General features: G+C 28.0%; 1 protein-coding gene across 1 annotated transcript in view; it reads left to right on the top strand.

Annotated features, from left to right (window-relative positions):
- LOC132940743 (branched-chain-amino-acid aminotransferase, mitochondrial) overlaps positions 1 to 10,571 on the top strand; it is a 43,152-nt gene extending 32,581 nt beyond the window's left edge. The window contains exons 8-13 of the mRNA XM_061008476.1: positions 204 to 434; positions 3,181 to 3,411; positions 4,117 to 4,305; positions 8,106 to 8,220; positions 8,362 to 8,516; positions 9,591 to 10,571. Coding sequence (XP_060864459.1) covers positions 204 to 434; positions 3,181 to 3,411; positions 4,117 to 4,305; positions 8,106 to 8,220; positions 8,362 to 8,516; positions 9,591 to 9,824 — 1,155 coding nt within the window. The 3' untranslated portion in view covers positions 9,825 to 10,571. The remainder of the gene's footprint in view (positions 1 to 203; positions 435 to 3,180; positions 3,412 to 4,116; positions 4,306 to 8,105; positions 8,221 to 8,361; positions 8,517 to 9,590) is intronic.
- Positions 10,572 to 15,942: the final 5,371 nt, after the last annotated feature.

The following is a 15,942-nucleotide window of genomic DNA, read 5'->3' as shown; positions in this document are numbered from 1 at the left end:
TGTATACAAATATTAAATTATATTATAATAATAGTACTAAAACAATATGCAATTGATTACTAAATTAAATGTACAAATCTAAATTCCACAACTAAATTATATTTTATTGAATCATCTTTTAAATTGTCTGCTATACAAAATATTGTTCTTTTATTACAAATATTTTTTTTTTATACACGAGTGTATTTTAATTTTATTTATAGTACGTGAAACCAGATATTGATATCACACTATGCAAATCCACAAAACTTAACGATAATGTCACCAATATTTTAAAAAGTTGCACCCAAATTAAGTTTGGTACTATTTTCACTGACCACATGCTCAAAATACACTATGACAAGCATGCAGGAGGCTGGCAAAAACCATACATCACACCCATGGAACATCTCAGCTTACATCCTGCAGCCAAAGTTCTTCATTACGCCACTGAGGTAAAATATATATTTAAATGTAAATATTTAATCTAAACTACTATATTGATGATCATTCAAACAAACACATTACTTGTTTAATAAGGTTTATAGAAATCTATTATATTAAAGGTCAAAAAAGTAATCTGCATGCTAATCTATTTGCTATAATTAGTACTCACCATCTACCGACTACCAGTAACATAATGGTGGAATAGTGTTATATTTGTTTTATATTAGGTATTATTTTAATTTTTAATCACTAAAATTGAAATAAAGGGTATTGTGTAAATTAAATTACCTACCTAATAACTTTCATCATACTCAGTAGTTGCGTATCTACCTGTCATAGCATAATATTATGGTTATTTGGGGTATGCAGGGATCAAAGAGTGCGGTCTCGCAGACACCCTCACTGGTGATTGATCATTGTCTTTCACCATTTTAATTATTATTATGATCATATTTCAGCAATGGATATTTTTGGAAATCATAAAAATTTTTTTTCGACAAATAGATTTTAATTATCTTACCAAGCGTATAGTTTAAGCAATTTCTATTTTCAGTTGTGATTTATAACGAGATATATCCCCAAAAGGCAAAGAGGATACCGGCATGACGTCATATTAAAGCATAATAAATAATAATATTATGTGTACCTATATAGAATTATATTAGGTACTATTTAATATTTACTATAATATTCAAATTTGAAATGCATAAAAAATTGACTGAGTTATGATGTAAAAACTTACTGTACAATTATACATATTAGAATATTACATGTACTTACAAAATTATTACAAAAACGGCCGTACAATAGATACAGTACCTAACACTTAGCTCTGGAAGTTTATGAGCTGGTCCCTAAATTATACATAGCTACGAAAAGAATAAATAAGATGTCATACCTTAACAGATATTTTTCTTGGGAGTAAAAATGTTAAATAAAAGCAAACACATTAATAGGTACCAACACGGGCTACGGGGCTACATTTAGTAAATAAAATATAATTATCTAGGTACCAACCTATATAATAAATAATAATGTGTATTATAAATACTGATAAGTGATAACGTATCAATTAAATCGAACTTCAAAGAATTTTCATATTTTTTAAATAATAACAGCACAAGATTTTTCTTTCTTCTGCTTGTAAAATTAATTTAAACTAATTTACAAACATTATGCGCATATACCTATGATAAATGTCTAAATAATGTTTATGTTTTTAATCCACTTGGATTGTTTTATTATTATGTATTTTCTTTTTCTGTAAATATTATTTTAATGCTAAATACTAAATACAACGGTGAAATCTACATTATCCTAATATTGATAATATTTATATTACATGACTGAAAACACACGAACTATTAGCTACAAAAGTAATTCTTAGAATTCATTTTATATTAACTAACAAATTAATATAATATTTGTATTTTAAATTAGTTGTAGTACATATACCTAATAATACAGTAATATTATTTAATACATCCTGGTGTTACACGCCATGTAGGAAATTATTTTAAAACTTAACGATAACATAATATATACCTACCATGAATAACTTTAATGATAGGTAATTGAATACATTTATACAATTGTTTAGGTAGTATAAAAATATATCATTAGATAACAATCATTAGAATTGAACGCTAAAAATATAGAACACACGATGATCATGCGTGCTCGCTGCTCGCATTGTATAGGTAACTACGTCATATGGTTTTACACAATCAGACGATAATGATAAAGGATGAACAGACACAAACGGTGTACCTAATAGCGAGATATCTGTGCAAAATGTATTCACAATTGTGTATTCGGCTTTCAAATTCAAATATTCTAAAATGTCTAATACCGTATACTAAACATATAGGTGCAAGCATAGTATGAATACGAAAAAATAGAAACTAGACACATTTTATTTACTAAAAACCAAAAATAATTATGAGTAGAATCCAGATAAAAATTGAATCATATGCATTTTCTGCGTAACCCGCATGACGTTAATGTATAAAATACTTTTTCAAACTAATGGTTTCAAAAGAAATTTAATTTTAAAAAAAAAGTTGAATTATTTTTCCCCTCGTACAAGTATATTTAATTATTTCAATGTCAGTAGATCCGGAAATAGCGATATATTTACTAATACATTTTTATTGGTTATTTACTTATCTATTTATTAAGTATTTGGAGAAAGTTCTAAAATTTTGAGAAAAAATTTTGAATCCCTTTGGTTAAGCTTTTTTTGGTTACCTACATGATTATTTCTATACAATACCGAAGGCATAATAATTAGTTCAATACCTACCACTGAGTTCAGTGCAAGTGTCCAATTGCACCGCATGTAAACCCTATTAATAATACAACATTGTATGTCCACGGTCAGTGGTCACTGCATTATGCAAATATTAAATAGACGATAACCAACGTTATCTATAAGCAACGTTTTAACTTATTAAGATATCTTATTAACGTGTATGCAAATTGCATAAACTATATTATATCAAACTATGAAATCGAACTTTCAAATTAAATATAGGTTCTATGAGACATGATGAGTAATCACGTTGAAATAAATCCGTACACTTTTAGTCTACAAATTATATTATTAAATAAAATTATCAATTAGGTATCACGTCACCTTAACACCCTTAAAACATTTAAAATTAAAATATCTCGATGAATAATATTGATGCCCGACAAAAAAGCGTACGTCTATTTTAATAATAAAATCATATGTTTTGCTTTGTTGCTTAGGTATTTGAAGGAATGAAGGCATATAAATCAGAACATGGTCACATGAATCTATTCAGACCGGAACTAAACTTACAAAGGTTAAACTCATCGGCTGAACGAGTAGGCCTACCAGCAATAGACTCTGGTATATTACTCAGAGGTATTGAACGCTTGGTGTCTATAGACAACGAGTGGTTACCTACGTCTGCGCCTCTCAGTTTATACATTAGACCTAACCTCATAGGCACAGAAGTAAGTACCTTGTTAAATTATTAGGAAAATTAAATCTTTCGTGGCAAAAGCCAATCAAGTGTATTTGTATCTATATAATTTCACAAACAGACCTAATTGGCAATTATTTATTGCTCTTCACGTTGTACTTGAATGGCGTTATTAATTCGTAGTTTGTACCTACTCCTTCCTGTTGATTTTTAGAAATCGGTGTTCGGGTGTTCCTGATACGAACATTCTATGTGGCTATTTTCAATATGTTAATTTATATAGAACAGTCTTATTTCTTAATAAAAATAAAAATTATAGGTACTTAAAATAGTTTTTATAGGTAATTTATTATAGTTTCTTATAAAATATCGGAAACAAATGAATTATTTCTTCTGAATCATTGAACGGAGTGTTATCAGTTGCCACTATTCGCAACAAGGCTCTTCAAAAAAACTTAAAACACTGACAAAAAGTCTGCAAAAATATGATAAAAAACTTGTTTTGTTCTATAAATTGTAATTATTATAGAAAAATATTATTTTAGTTGCATTTTTAAACCATACGCGAATAATTGATTATTTTTACATCTATAATGATGGTTTGATTAACTCATTAGAATTAGTTGGCGAAGTACATTTTAAAATTACGACAATGTCAAATGCCAATGAATTATCCATCCAAAGTATTCAATACCTATAAGACGTATTTTATACATCTAATATAATGCATTTTTAGGGCACACTTGGCGTAGCACCAACAAATACAGCCCTACTCTACGTAATAATGAGCCCAGTGGGATCATATTTCTCTGAAAAATTCAAGTCTGTCCGACTGATGGCCAACCCCAAATTCGCCAGAGCTTGGCCAGGTGGCTGTGGTGACTTTAAAATAGGTGCAAACTACGCCACCACATTATACCCTCAGGTAAGTGCATGCTGACATACGCTTTAATTTCTTAATAAAGCACAGTGCAAAGTAATACATTTATCATAAGACAATTGTAACTAGTACATACATTTACAAAAAAATGTTATTGATTCTTACACTAAAAAATAAACTGAAAATAATTTATGAATATTTATGTTTATATTCGTATTAAATGTATAATTTAATTTTTCAATTATTCAATGCTATTTGTATATGTTATTATACGAGTGCAATCAATTTACTTATAATCTAGTCTGAATAGCTTTTCTAAAAATAAATATTTTGTGTTTAAACTCACTAATTAATATGACTTTAATAAAAATATTTTTTTTAACTAAATATTAAATCATAACTTTTCGGGGGATGGCCTAACAATGATAATTGGTAACAAATACCAATGAAAATGTCAAAGTTCAATAACATACTTACAGTAGCTTAAAATAATTTGAATAAATTAAAATGTTAGAATAAAAATTTAAGTTTTCGGTTTTCGTTTTAAATTTTGAAATTCGTTTTAAACCCGTGTTATTATATTTATTCTGACAATTTATTTTTCCTTATAAAATGTGACTTTTTACATTTGAAAAGGTTAGCATTAGCGTGCTTAAGAGAAGGGGTAGGGGTTCAAACCCTCCCATGGACACTTTACAAATATAATATATGTACTTACATTTAATTATAATAATTTATTGGGAACAAATCTAGTTTAGTGACCACGCGAATTTTTCAATTTTTGTTTCCGGAAACCTATGTATTACAATGAGTTAAGAATGATGTTGCTATAATTATTAACTATCGGAAATAATTATTTTTTAAGTTATAGCCTTTACAAAGTTCACGATTTTCGGTTATGCATTTCATTTTACGCATTCGTACAACGCAATATTTTACCACGCATTTGGAACTTCTCTGTTACTGAACAACCTTTTTTTCAATTGTTTTTATCTTAACGTATCTATGTAGTTGAACATGCTAAAAACGATGGGGAAGTCTGAATTTGGTGGTCAGACTTATTTTAATGTTATAGCTAATTGAAATGTTTGATATTTTCATTCCTCGATTTATTAAGTAAAACCACCGTGGGTGGGTGTCAGAATTATTTTTGCACCATACATTTTAAAAAATTGATTTACCTAGGTTTCAAAAAAAAAAATTGAAAATTTGTTATAACCGTGGTAAACTATAAGCGTTGTACGTGTGCATAATACACCGAAAATCGTGAACTTCGTAAGGCTATGCCATAAAAATTAATGATTAATTTTGCACCATCGTTTTTAAGGCTTAATTGATTGTAATACATAAGAGTCAGAAAAAAAATTGAAAAATTCGCGTGGGCGCTAAACTAGATTTATGACGCTAAATTTAACAAATATATTGTTTTAAAAAAAAAATCAAACCAACCTCCCCCCTCCCACCTATTCAAACGCCTCTGAAGGTTAAGTATTATATTTTATGAAGTACGATGTAGCCATGTATACTACGTCTTAAATACTCACGAATTTATTGGTATTCAAAATTATTATTTTAAATTAAGTAGGTAGATAGGTATATAAACTAATAATTGTATTGTATTTCATAATTAATATAAATATACAACGATAAACTATACACTATTTAACTATTACAATAAAATTTAATCATTTTGGATATAATAATGAATGATGATTGAACGTTTTAGAACTTATCACTTATACCTACTACATACTTATTTGAATACCTACGATTAAAACATTAAATATATTTTAATTAGCTCACATGATACTGATAAATAAAAATAATAAACACTATATTATCTTGGATGTAGAATATAGTTGATAGAAGATAACAATTATTTTATATTGACGCATCACCAGACTATCATTTAAAAATTAATTTATTAATGATGAAATAATATTTATACAACTATTATCATATTTTCATCAGTTTTAGTAGGTAATACCAAACTAACGAGTAGGTATATCTATTTCATAAAAAACTGTACTAAAAAATGTATCGTTTAAAATCTGTTACTGTTCTAATGTTTTTTTTTATTGAAAGTCAATAACTTTAACATAGGTATGCTAAATAATCATGTTTGAAACGTTACCAAACATCAAACAATTTTAATCTCATAAACATAACGCACGTTTCTAATTTTTATAATGTTAAAATAAACATAAATTATTTAAAAACCTATCAAAAGTAACTAAACACCACATGTTGTAAAAAAAATGGAAAACTATATTATATAATGTACATACGTAACTATTTCAGAAACCTATGATATTATACACTCTGTTTTATTTCATAAGTACCTGCCTACATTCGGTTTGGAAAGATAAACATTACGGTGAATTAAATTGAAATAATTAGACAGAATAGTATTTTCAGTACCTATACCAGCTATATACAATAATAATTATTATTATTATTTATTAAATCATCGTCCACATTACACCAATAAATACATGATACATGATAAATTGAAAATAAATGTTCAATTTAGGTACAACAAAACAGAATGATGCAGCCCCAAAAGCAAGCTATGATTTACGGTTACAATTATGGTTTAAAATATTAATTACGGTCACTTTCAAATTTACATGGTGATACACATGGTCTGTGGGCTGTGGCTAATTAGCTTATCATACTATAAGTATGGATCTTAGATAATTATATATGTTATGATCTAAAGCAGCGTTTCTCAACCTATGGTACGCGTACCATTATAGTGAGTAGTGATACGCAGAAAGCTCATAGGGGGTAGGAAAAACCTGGGTGAGATGGGACACCTAACTTTAATTGTATTTAAATGGGTTAATATTTTATTTTATTGAAAAAACAAAGATCCTTTATTATGTAAAATGATATGAAGTTACTAAATTTATAATCAGTTTTGTTATATTATTACATACAAATCGAGATACAAATTGATTTTTGTCCCATCATGGAAAATGGCTAAGGTAAGATGGGACATAGGTCCTTATTCATAACAAATACAATTAATTTAATATTTCATATAGGTGTTTCAATGTTATTCAAGCTTAAAATCTTACCTCTAGCTCTCGCATAGATAACCAAGTAATGGATAGGCCATCAGACTCTTATCGATGTTTCAAGACCGATAAAAAAGTGAGGCGATTTTTATTATATATATATATATTCGGAAATCAGTATAAATAGTATAACTATAGGTATAACGAATAAGTGATAATTCACCTCAGTTTTCCTTCCCTTTCACGCCCCTCCATGAACACGAACTCACTTGAGATAAGCATAGCCGTGACCTATCAATTTCTTTATTATCTTTGAGTCCTCGTCTTACCCAGGGTTCCCTTACGCTAAAAAAATCTCCCTTTATAAAAAAAAATGGCACGGATCATTATTCATATTAAATATTATTTGGTTTATTCGATATTAATAGTAATAATTGTTAACTTCTCCATGGGATAAAATAATAATTGTACACATTTCATTTTATTTTTATGCATTAAAAGCTTATATTATTAAGATTTTGTAGTTCCTAATAAAATTAAATTTCATAGATGTAAAATAACGTATACATTTTTGATAAGCGAAAAAAACCTTATTTGGTCAAGTAGTACATAACAATTTTCAAACCGTGTAGGTGGTACGCGGACATAAAAAGGTTGAGAACTGCTGATCTAAAGTAAGGATATCCGTTTTCTCGCTCATAAATTATCGATTATTTATATAGCATAATATGCATTTATAATAACTTAAGCCTTAGCCTATTTATATGTCCAGCAAAAGCCAATATAGGTATGCATATTTCATATTCTAATCTTTGATTGCAGGAAATAGCTTCAAAATTAGGTTGTCACCAAATGCTGTGGTTATTTGGTGAGGACCGACAAATCACAGAAGTTGGTGCGATGAACGTGTTTATTTTTTACAAAAATCAAAATGGCGGTAATTTAACCAAAAATACATTATATACTATGAATCCAACCGTATTTAATATTAATTACTGTGTACTTTTTTTGGACATATTATGAAAAGTATTATTTATTAACGAAAATATAATATTATGTTTTTATATGTAACTTTCAGAAAAAGTATTAGCCACACCAGCATTAAACGGTATGATATTACCAGGCATCACCAGGCAGTCAATATTGGAGTTGGCTAGAGAATGGGACGAATTTCGTGTTGAAGAGAGAATCTTCACAATAGATGAATTAATTGAACTCAATAAGAATAACCAAGTAAACGCATAAATTAACTAATAAATTAGTATGTCTGAAATTATACTATTTTGCACATAACTGCTTTTCTATATGTCACCAAATTGTTCTCACATATTATATTAGATAAAACTAGGTGGGTAGGTATTTAAAAAACGGATAAAATTAAGTTACACAATATTTGTTGTAAACGATTTTTAAGCGATTGGACGATACGATCATGTTTCATAAATCAGGTTTAGGTTTTTTTCCATCAAAAGTTTGTTTATGAGAAGGAAGAGGGTTCTTCGAAATTTCTAGCCCCTAAACTGGGGCTCTAGGCTACTGACTATATTGCCACCACGGTCATAATATTATGCAAAAAAAAATGTGTCGTAATAATAGTACCTATACATAATATACTCAATTCTGTCAACGTCCGTTTTTTAAAAATTTTTTTAGAAATATTTTGACATTTTAGGGCATTTTCCGGTTTTTTTAAAAATATTTTAACCTAAAAAGTAACTTCTTAACGTGCTAACAAGGTTTTTACCTAATCAAACATTATCTATTATTTTTTAAAAGTAATTTTTCCAATGGATTCTCCTTATGATGTGAAAATCTAGATAACCGTGTCAACGGAAAGTCAAATGAGAATAATTCTTTTTTTCAGATTAAAAGTCCACATAAAATACTAAAAATTGTACAATCCTACTAAAATCTTTTTTTTAAATTTAATAAACAATATTTTTTGATTAAAAACTATTGTTTAAAATAAAATAATTAAGAGCATTTTATATAAGTCAATTATTATGAATATTTAGGGCATTTCTTGGGTTTTTAGGGCATTATATTCCTTGCCTCATACTTATAACGATTGTAAAATTGAAATACTTACTTGACTGCATATTGTCCATTAATTCATGGTGTTAGAAAATTCGAGCCACGTAGGTACTTAACTTTTAACATAATTTTTATTATAACGTAGTAATATTACCAACTGAGTATTTATTTAATCGAGTAGAGGTATTCTCCACCCACTATAAATGTAAACGAAAGTATAAAAATATTATTATTTAGTATTATTATTAAGTATTACTTTTTCGAATATTTCAGATACTTGAGTTTTTTGGAACCGGTACAGCAGCAGTCATCAGCCCGGTATCTTCCATATTATACGAAGACGGAAACATAGAGTTACCAACCATGGAACAACCAAATCCGTTGTACGCAAGGCTCTTTAAAACTATTACTGACATACATTACGGCCGGGTACCGCATCCTTGGACCAGAGTAGTGGACGAAAGACCACATTTGTACGAATCTCAGAACTATAAATATGCCAACTAGGATCAATAATACCAATAGATCGCACAACACGTCTTGATAGCGGTCAATAAACAGTACAACAAACGACAATAATTCATAAAATGTTTATTTTTATGATGAATGGCTACAACTAACTACCAACAATATTCCGAACGTTTAAAGACAAAAAATAATATTAATAATGAGATACATGAATTTACTTTAATACTCGAGGTCTGCAGAGTAAAAATTAGCAGAGCTCCAAAATTGTATTCATTCTATTATAGAATGTAAAGTCATTTCGTTCTTGATGAACATATGTTGTCAGCCAGTCTACATAATCCACACTTAAAATTAATAGTAAATAATAGTTTGTTTTTTATGACAAACAATTATTTCTATTACAGTTTCAAAATATTCCTGATAGTAAAATGTTGAATTTGGTTACAAATAATTAAAACTATTAATTGGAGGAAATGGAAATGGTTTAGAAAATAAAAAACCATTCGAAAAAAATTATTCCACATTATACAAATTATCATAGGTACTAAATAATATATTGACCGCTATCTATATTCTATTGACGGTATAACTGTTAACTAATGTGAAGTTCATTGATTTTGTTCTTGAAAAATTATATTTTTATATTTTTAATTTAAGTTATTCATCAAGAATAACTAACTATTAAACCATTAGGTACCTGCAACAATCAACTATTTTTTCTAAGTCACCACTTTATAAAAATTTTTTATCTCAATAAAAATGATAATTATCATACACATAAATACATATGTTTTGATTTATTAACATTGGTAAACTAACGAACAAAGCTATTTTATGAAGGCACTTAGTTCAAATTAATTGATCAAATGTCTACAAGCTGCAGTGTTTCATAGCTACGTTGTGGTTGGTCGGTTCAACCTACCCACCAAGAACCAAAAAAAAATCACGATTAAAAATATAAATAATGGTATGATAGTACTCAGTATAAGTTATACCAATCATAGAAATATCAAATTATTGAAAATCCAGATATTATCTAATATTTAAAATATAGATTGGTAAGTATACATTTTCAAATATTTATGAGTTACAAATTAATTGTGAATTTAATAACCCCCCAAAGGACAAACCGTATCTACGCCACTGGTTAGAATTAAAATTTTCAAAAAAAGTGGGTAAGTGGATGTCGCTATGCTGTACAGTATAGGTTACAAGTGGTTCACTGCAATGGATGGTATTAAATTTGAATTCAATAATATAATATAATTCTGAGCGCAGTCTAGGATATTTTATATTATATTTACATTGTTATTACTTATTTATGCTATTTTTTCCGGGATAATTCGAGATTTCAAGATATGCTGTTATTCCATCATAAAACTAAACGCAATAATTAATCATCGTATTTGAAAAAAAAACATCCGCAACATTTTAGTTTATTATAAATTGTAATGTGTAGCTGTGTGGGTATATTATATGACCTCAAAAGATGTTTTAAAATGTTAAATTTCTCATAAAAAAAATGAATGAGTGAAATATAAATATAGGAACCTAAATTGTAGATATTATGTTAAAACTACAAACTTAATCGATAAAAAACATCATATTTATAGATGTATTCTTACCTATGCTCCAAGAAAATGTAAGGAATAAGGATGGTAATGTTTAATCTAGTAGGTACCTACCTAATAATGCCAATAGCCAATAGGTATAGGTATACCTATGAGTATATACCTGGTACTGTAATTAAATTTCATATTATTACAACCACTGACAAACAGGATAATTTATTATAAAGGATCCAATCTAAAGTATTACCATTGCCACAATACTACATCAATGATCAAATTTAACGTGTTTAGTCACGTGATATAAGTAATAACCTACCTATATGTTTTCTACGTACCAATTCTAAATTTTCTGCACTCGAACATTTTTTATATAATTAGTTTATCTAACTATCTAAGTAATTATAAACATCTAAGATAAATATTTTATCATATATAGTTATTCTGTTTAAGTGTATAATTGTCATCTTGATTACAGCATAATATTATACTAATTAAAAATGTCACTAAAAATTAGAATATAAAATGTTATGTTGTTATATAGTTTAAATTACTAACATATAATTTGACGAATAAAACATTGGTAGACATAGAATTATTGTTAGATGTTGGCCCAGCTCTAATATTCGTACCTATTTTCTTTTAATATAGGTAATATTTGAAAGGCCTAGTTTTTTTTTTGTGTGGACTGCCTCTTTTGAATTTATTAATAACACTTTAAAAGACAAATAAATTTCATTCGTATCTACTGAATGTATGTACTGATCTATGAATGTAGACTATAATAATAAGACAGCTGACCGACAAATTGTTAGGTAAGAGTTATAATTTTCAAAGATAGATGACGTGTAAGTAACATAATGCATGGTAAACGTTGTTAGGTTACTAAATGCATTAAAATATTTATGTAACATTGTAAGATATATTACACCATTCTCCGTTTAGGTATTTATGCAACTTTGAAGGTTAAAGCACTATTTCTGCTCATCTGCAGGTGTGACCAAGACAGTTGACAATTTATACCACCTATCAAAAATGAAAACAAAAAAAAGTTCATTTTTGCTTTAAGAGGGTATAAGAGCACTGTTTGTTGTCCATCTCTCTGGCCCGCACAAAACATGGAAAAGCGTAGGTATTCACGCTAAATAATATTTTATGTTTTTGAGTACCTATACCTAATCATAGAATTGAATCTCCCATCACAATAATAATAGCAATTATTAGTTTTGAGGATATGACATATCGGATTTATCTAAATATTGTCTGAAAATAATTTAATAAGTAGGTACCTACCAATAAGTTATAACCATTTGAAGTTTCATATTTTTATTTTGTTTTTAAAGCCGAATATAAAGTAAAATAATAATCAAATATAAATACAATAAGTCAGTCAAACACTCAAAAATATTATTCTCTCTAATAGTTCTACCTAATTGATGATTTAACTTTAAAATTACTCAAAAATAATAAATTACTATTATTCCTACGCGAATTTGTTCTCTATATTTCGTGTGGGTCTGAGAGAAAAATAAATATTGTGCTGACATCTTCATACAATTGAATTTTATCTATAGGTAGCTTATAATTATTAAAAACCTTTAGTCTTTATTATTAAGAATTATTTATATACCTATTTTATATTATGTATCCCTTGAAAATCGTTCATAGTGGGCGAAGTGTGAAAAATATCAGCCCCATATAGAAATATTAATTCCGCCTAAATGAACTTAATTAAGTTACCTACTTAACCAAAGTAAATAACGGTAACTTAGTTCAGTTCATTTAATCAAGCAATTTTTCCAACCAGCTTTGATATGATATAGTTTTTAACGATACACTTGCGAGTTGCGACTTGCCTACTACTGTGTACAAATTGAAAAAGAAAACGGGAAAAAATTAAGAACTGCAACAAAACTAATATAAATATTAAATGTATATAATAATACCTTATTAATACCTATTAATCATCAACCATCATATATTCATTTTAATACAAGTATAAAATTGATAACGTGGCTGCGCAAAGAGCAAGGCTGAATATTAAAGAGATCCATGCTTCACACGATTCATCAACCTAAAAATTTTATTTTTGAAATTTTACTTACATATAAATGTGTGGTTTTATGTGTTAAAGACGAAACAAGTATCAGAATTTCAATACGTTTAATTTTTTAAATATTAAAAATCTTAAAAAAGATATTTTTGAATTCTTATTTTATATTTAAATGGCCATGACGCTCTGTTTAACAAAAATATCACTTATGTTTTATTAATATTTAAAAAACTAAACGTTATAATGAAATTATGATACTTTTATTGTCTTAAACACATAAAATTTAACATTTTTAAGTAAACTAAATTTCAAAAATAAAATTTTTAGATAGGTAAATTGTGGTATGAAGCGAAGAACTTTTACACGTAAAGATAAGCAATTACGATGAGCCGGGGGACCATTGACGTCACGCGGCTATTCTACATTTCTTAATAACTCTTAAAGAAATAATTTTTTTTATATCGGATTTCCACCAAATCATTTCATATAGACATAGCTACGATAATTTAACATTTAAAAAATGTAAAGAAAATTTTTTTTGTATTGTGTGTTTATTTAATTGCAAATTGATTTTTAGAATTTGCATATCAAAATTGTAATTTTGACAAATTTTTTGACAAACTTTGTCAGCCCTCGCCATCCCACAAGACATCCGTGCCAAAGCATCGCCAAAATTAAGCGAAACAATGGCGATAAAATAATATTTCAATTTTTATATTTTCTAGATTTCTAAAAATAATCAATTGAAATAATGTATATATCAAAAATTATTAAAAATCTGGTAAGTGGAAGTCGCTCTGCTGTACCGTAGGTTACAAGTGGGTCACTGTATAATGGATTGTATTAAATTTGAATTCAATGACATCATATCGTACGAAAAACGATACTGAGCGTAACTTTTCGTGTACGAAAAACCATTGTGAGCGGAGACGGTTTGTCAGTCTAGATATTTTATATTGTTATTATATTTTATTATATAGCCTGTAAGTTGAATTAATATTATAAATTATAACAAAATAACTAAAATCGATATTTTTATTTTTATTTTTATTCGTTTCTATGGTAATAAACAAAGCGTTAGAAATTAAAATCCCATTTTTAGCGGTTTTTTGTAATTTGTCGGTGGTTTTTCCCGTGGCATTAAATAACTATTGAGAAAATCGAAAAACGACCTGTCTTAAGTACCATCTTGATCCAAGTTGCTAAAAGATAAGATACTATATGTTGAAATCGAAGTACTCCTTCTATAAAAAAAAAAATAGTAGAAATTTTGTACAGGATAAAAAAAAATTAATAAAATTAAAATAAACACTATTGTAAAACACTAAAACCACTTGATCCCTCGTTCCGTTCAGAATCTAAAATTATTTATAATAAAGATTAACATAAGGACGAACTAAGGCGTCGGTTGCGACGCGCACCGACGCCGGTTCGATCCCGTCTACGCGCGGCATTTCTCTCCGGGCAGTCGCAGTGCGGTATCCGGAGAGAAAGGCCGCCATCCCCCACCCGAGCATGGCAGGTACTTACAGGTGCCCACTTAAACATTTTGCCGAACACAAATAATCACGTGTAAAAACTCACCGTTCCAAACCCTACCACCACCACAATACAACCCTACAAACAGCTAATAGCTATAGATACCAGGCTTAAGGATCAATAAAAAAAAAAAGGGAGGTTTCAATTTTGATTTGCAATTAAGTTACCTACTTTTAACTAAGATACATAATAAGTTACATTTTTTCCCAAATTAATTAATTTTATAGTCACATTAGGTTAAATGTTTTCCCAATTTAAACCCCAATATAATATATTTTATTTCGTACAAATTATTGATTTTTACAGAAATAAAAATTGTTATTAGAAACAGGTAGGTATTATAAGTATTTTGTATATTGTATAGTAAATAGTAAAATATACTTACTAAATTGCAGACTGCCAAAGTGTTGAATACTATTCCTGGCTTTCAGTAGGGATAAAATAAAGTATAATTATAGTATTACCATATAATATCTCATCATTCGAAATCGACATACTAATTATGTGTCTTATATATAAGAAGCGTCTCAACAGAATAAGTAGTAGGGCTCAATCTAAAAAGTTGTTGTATATACTAATAAATTAATGCCCAGGAAATTGAAAAACATTTTATATAAGGTTTATTATTTTTATTATCTATTTAGTGTCGTTGTTTGTAAGAAAAAACCAAAAACACTTAAAAATAAGAGTTATACAAGCCTAAACTCAGATATGACTTGTGGGGGGGGAGGGCATCAACCCCCCCCCCCATTGAAAAATCACAATCGGTTAATATATAATAATAATAATCAGGAAAAAATTGTATGTAGATACTACAGACAACAACAATTACTTTTAAGTTAAACATAAGAAAACAATTAATATATTGCTAAATTATAATCAAGAGCGAAAATCAATATTTTTGTTATAGTTTTACACGTACGCGTTTGTTACGAAAAATAATGATTATCTAAATAGATACCTATCTAATGTTATATTCAATATTGTAATAGTTATA

The sequence above is a fragment of the Metopolophium dirhodum genome, chromosome 3, assembly GCF_019925205.1.
Source record: "Metopolophium dirhodum isolate CAU chromosome 3, ASM1992520v1, whole genome shotgun sequence".
Taxonomy (NCBI): domain Eukaryota; kingdom Metazoa; phylum Arthropoda; class Insecta; order Hemiptera; family Aphididae; genus Metopolophium; species Metopolophium dirhodum.
The sequence above is the reverse complement of the archived record's forward strand: the minus strand, read 5'-3'. Positions and strand labels throughout refer to the sequence as shown.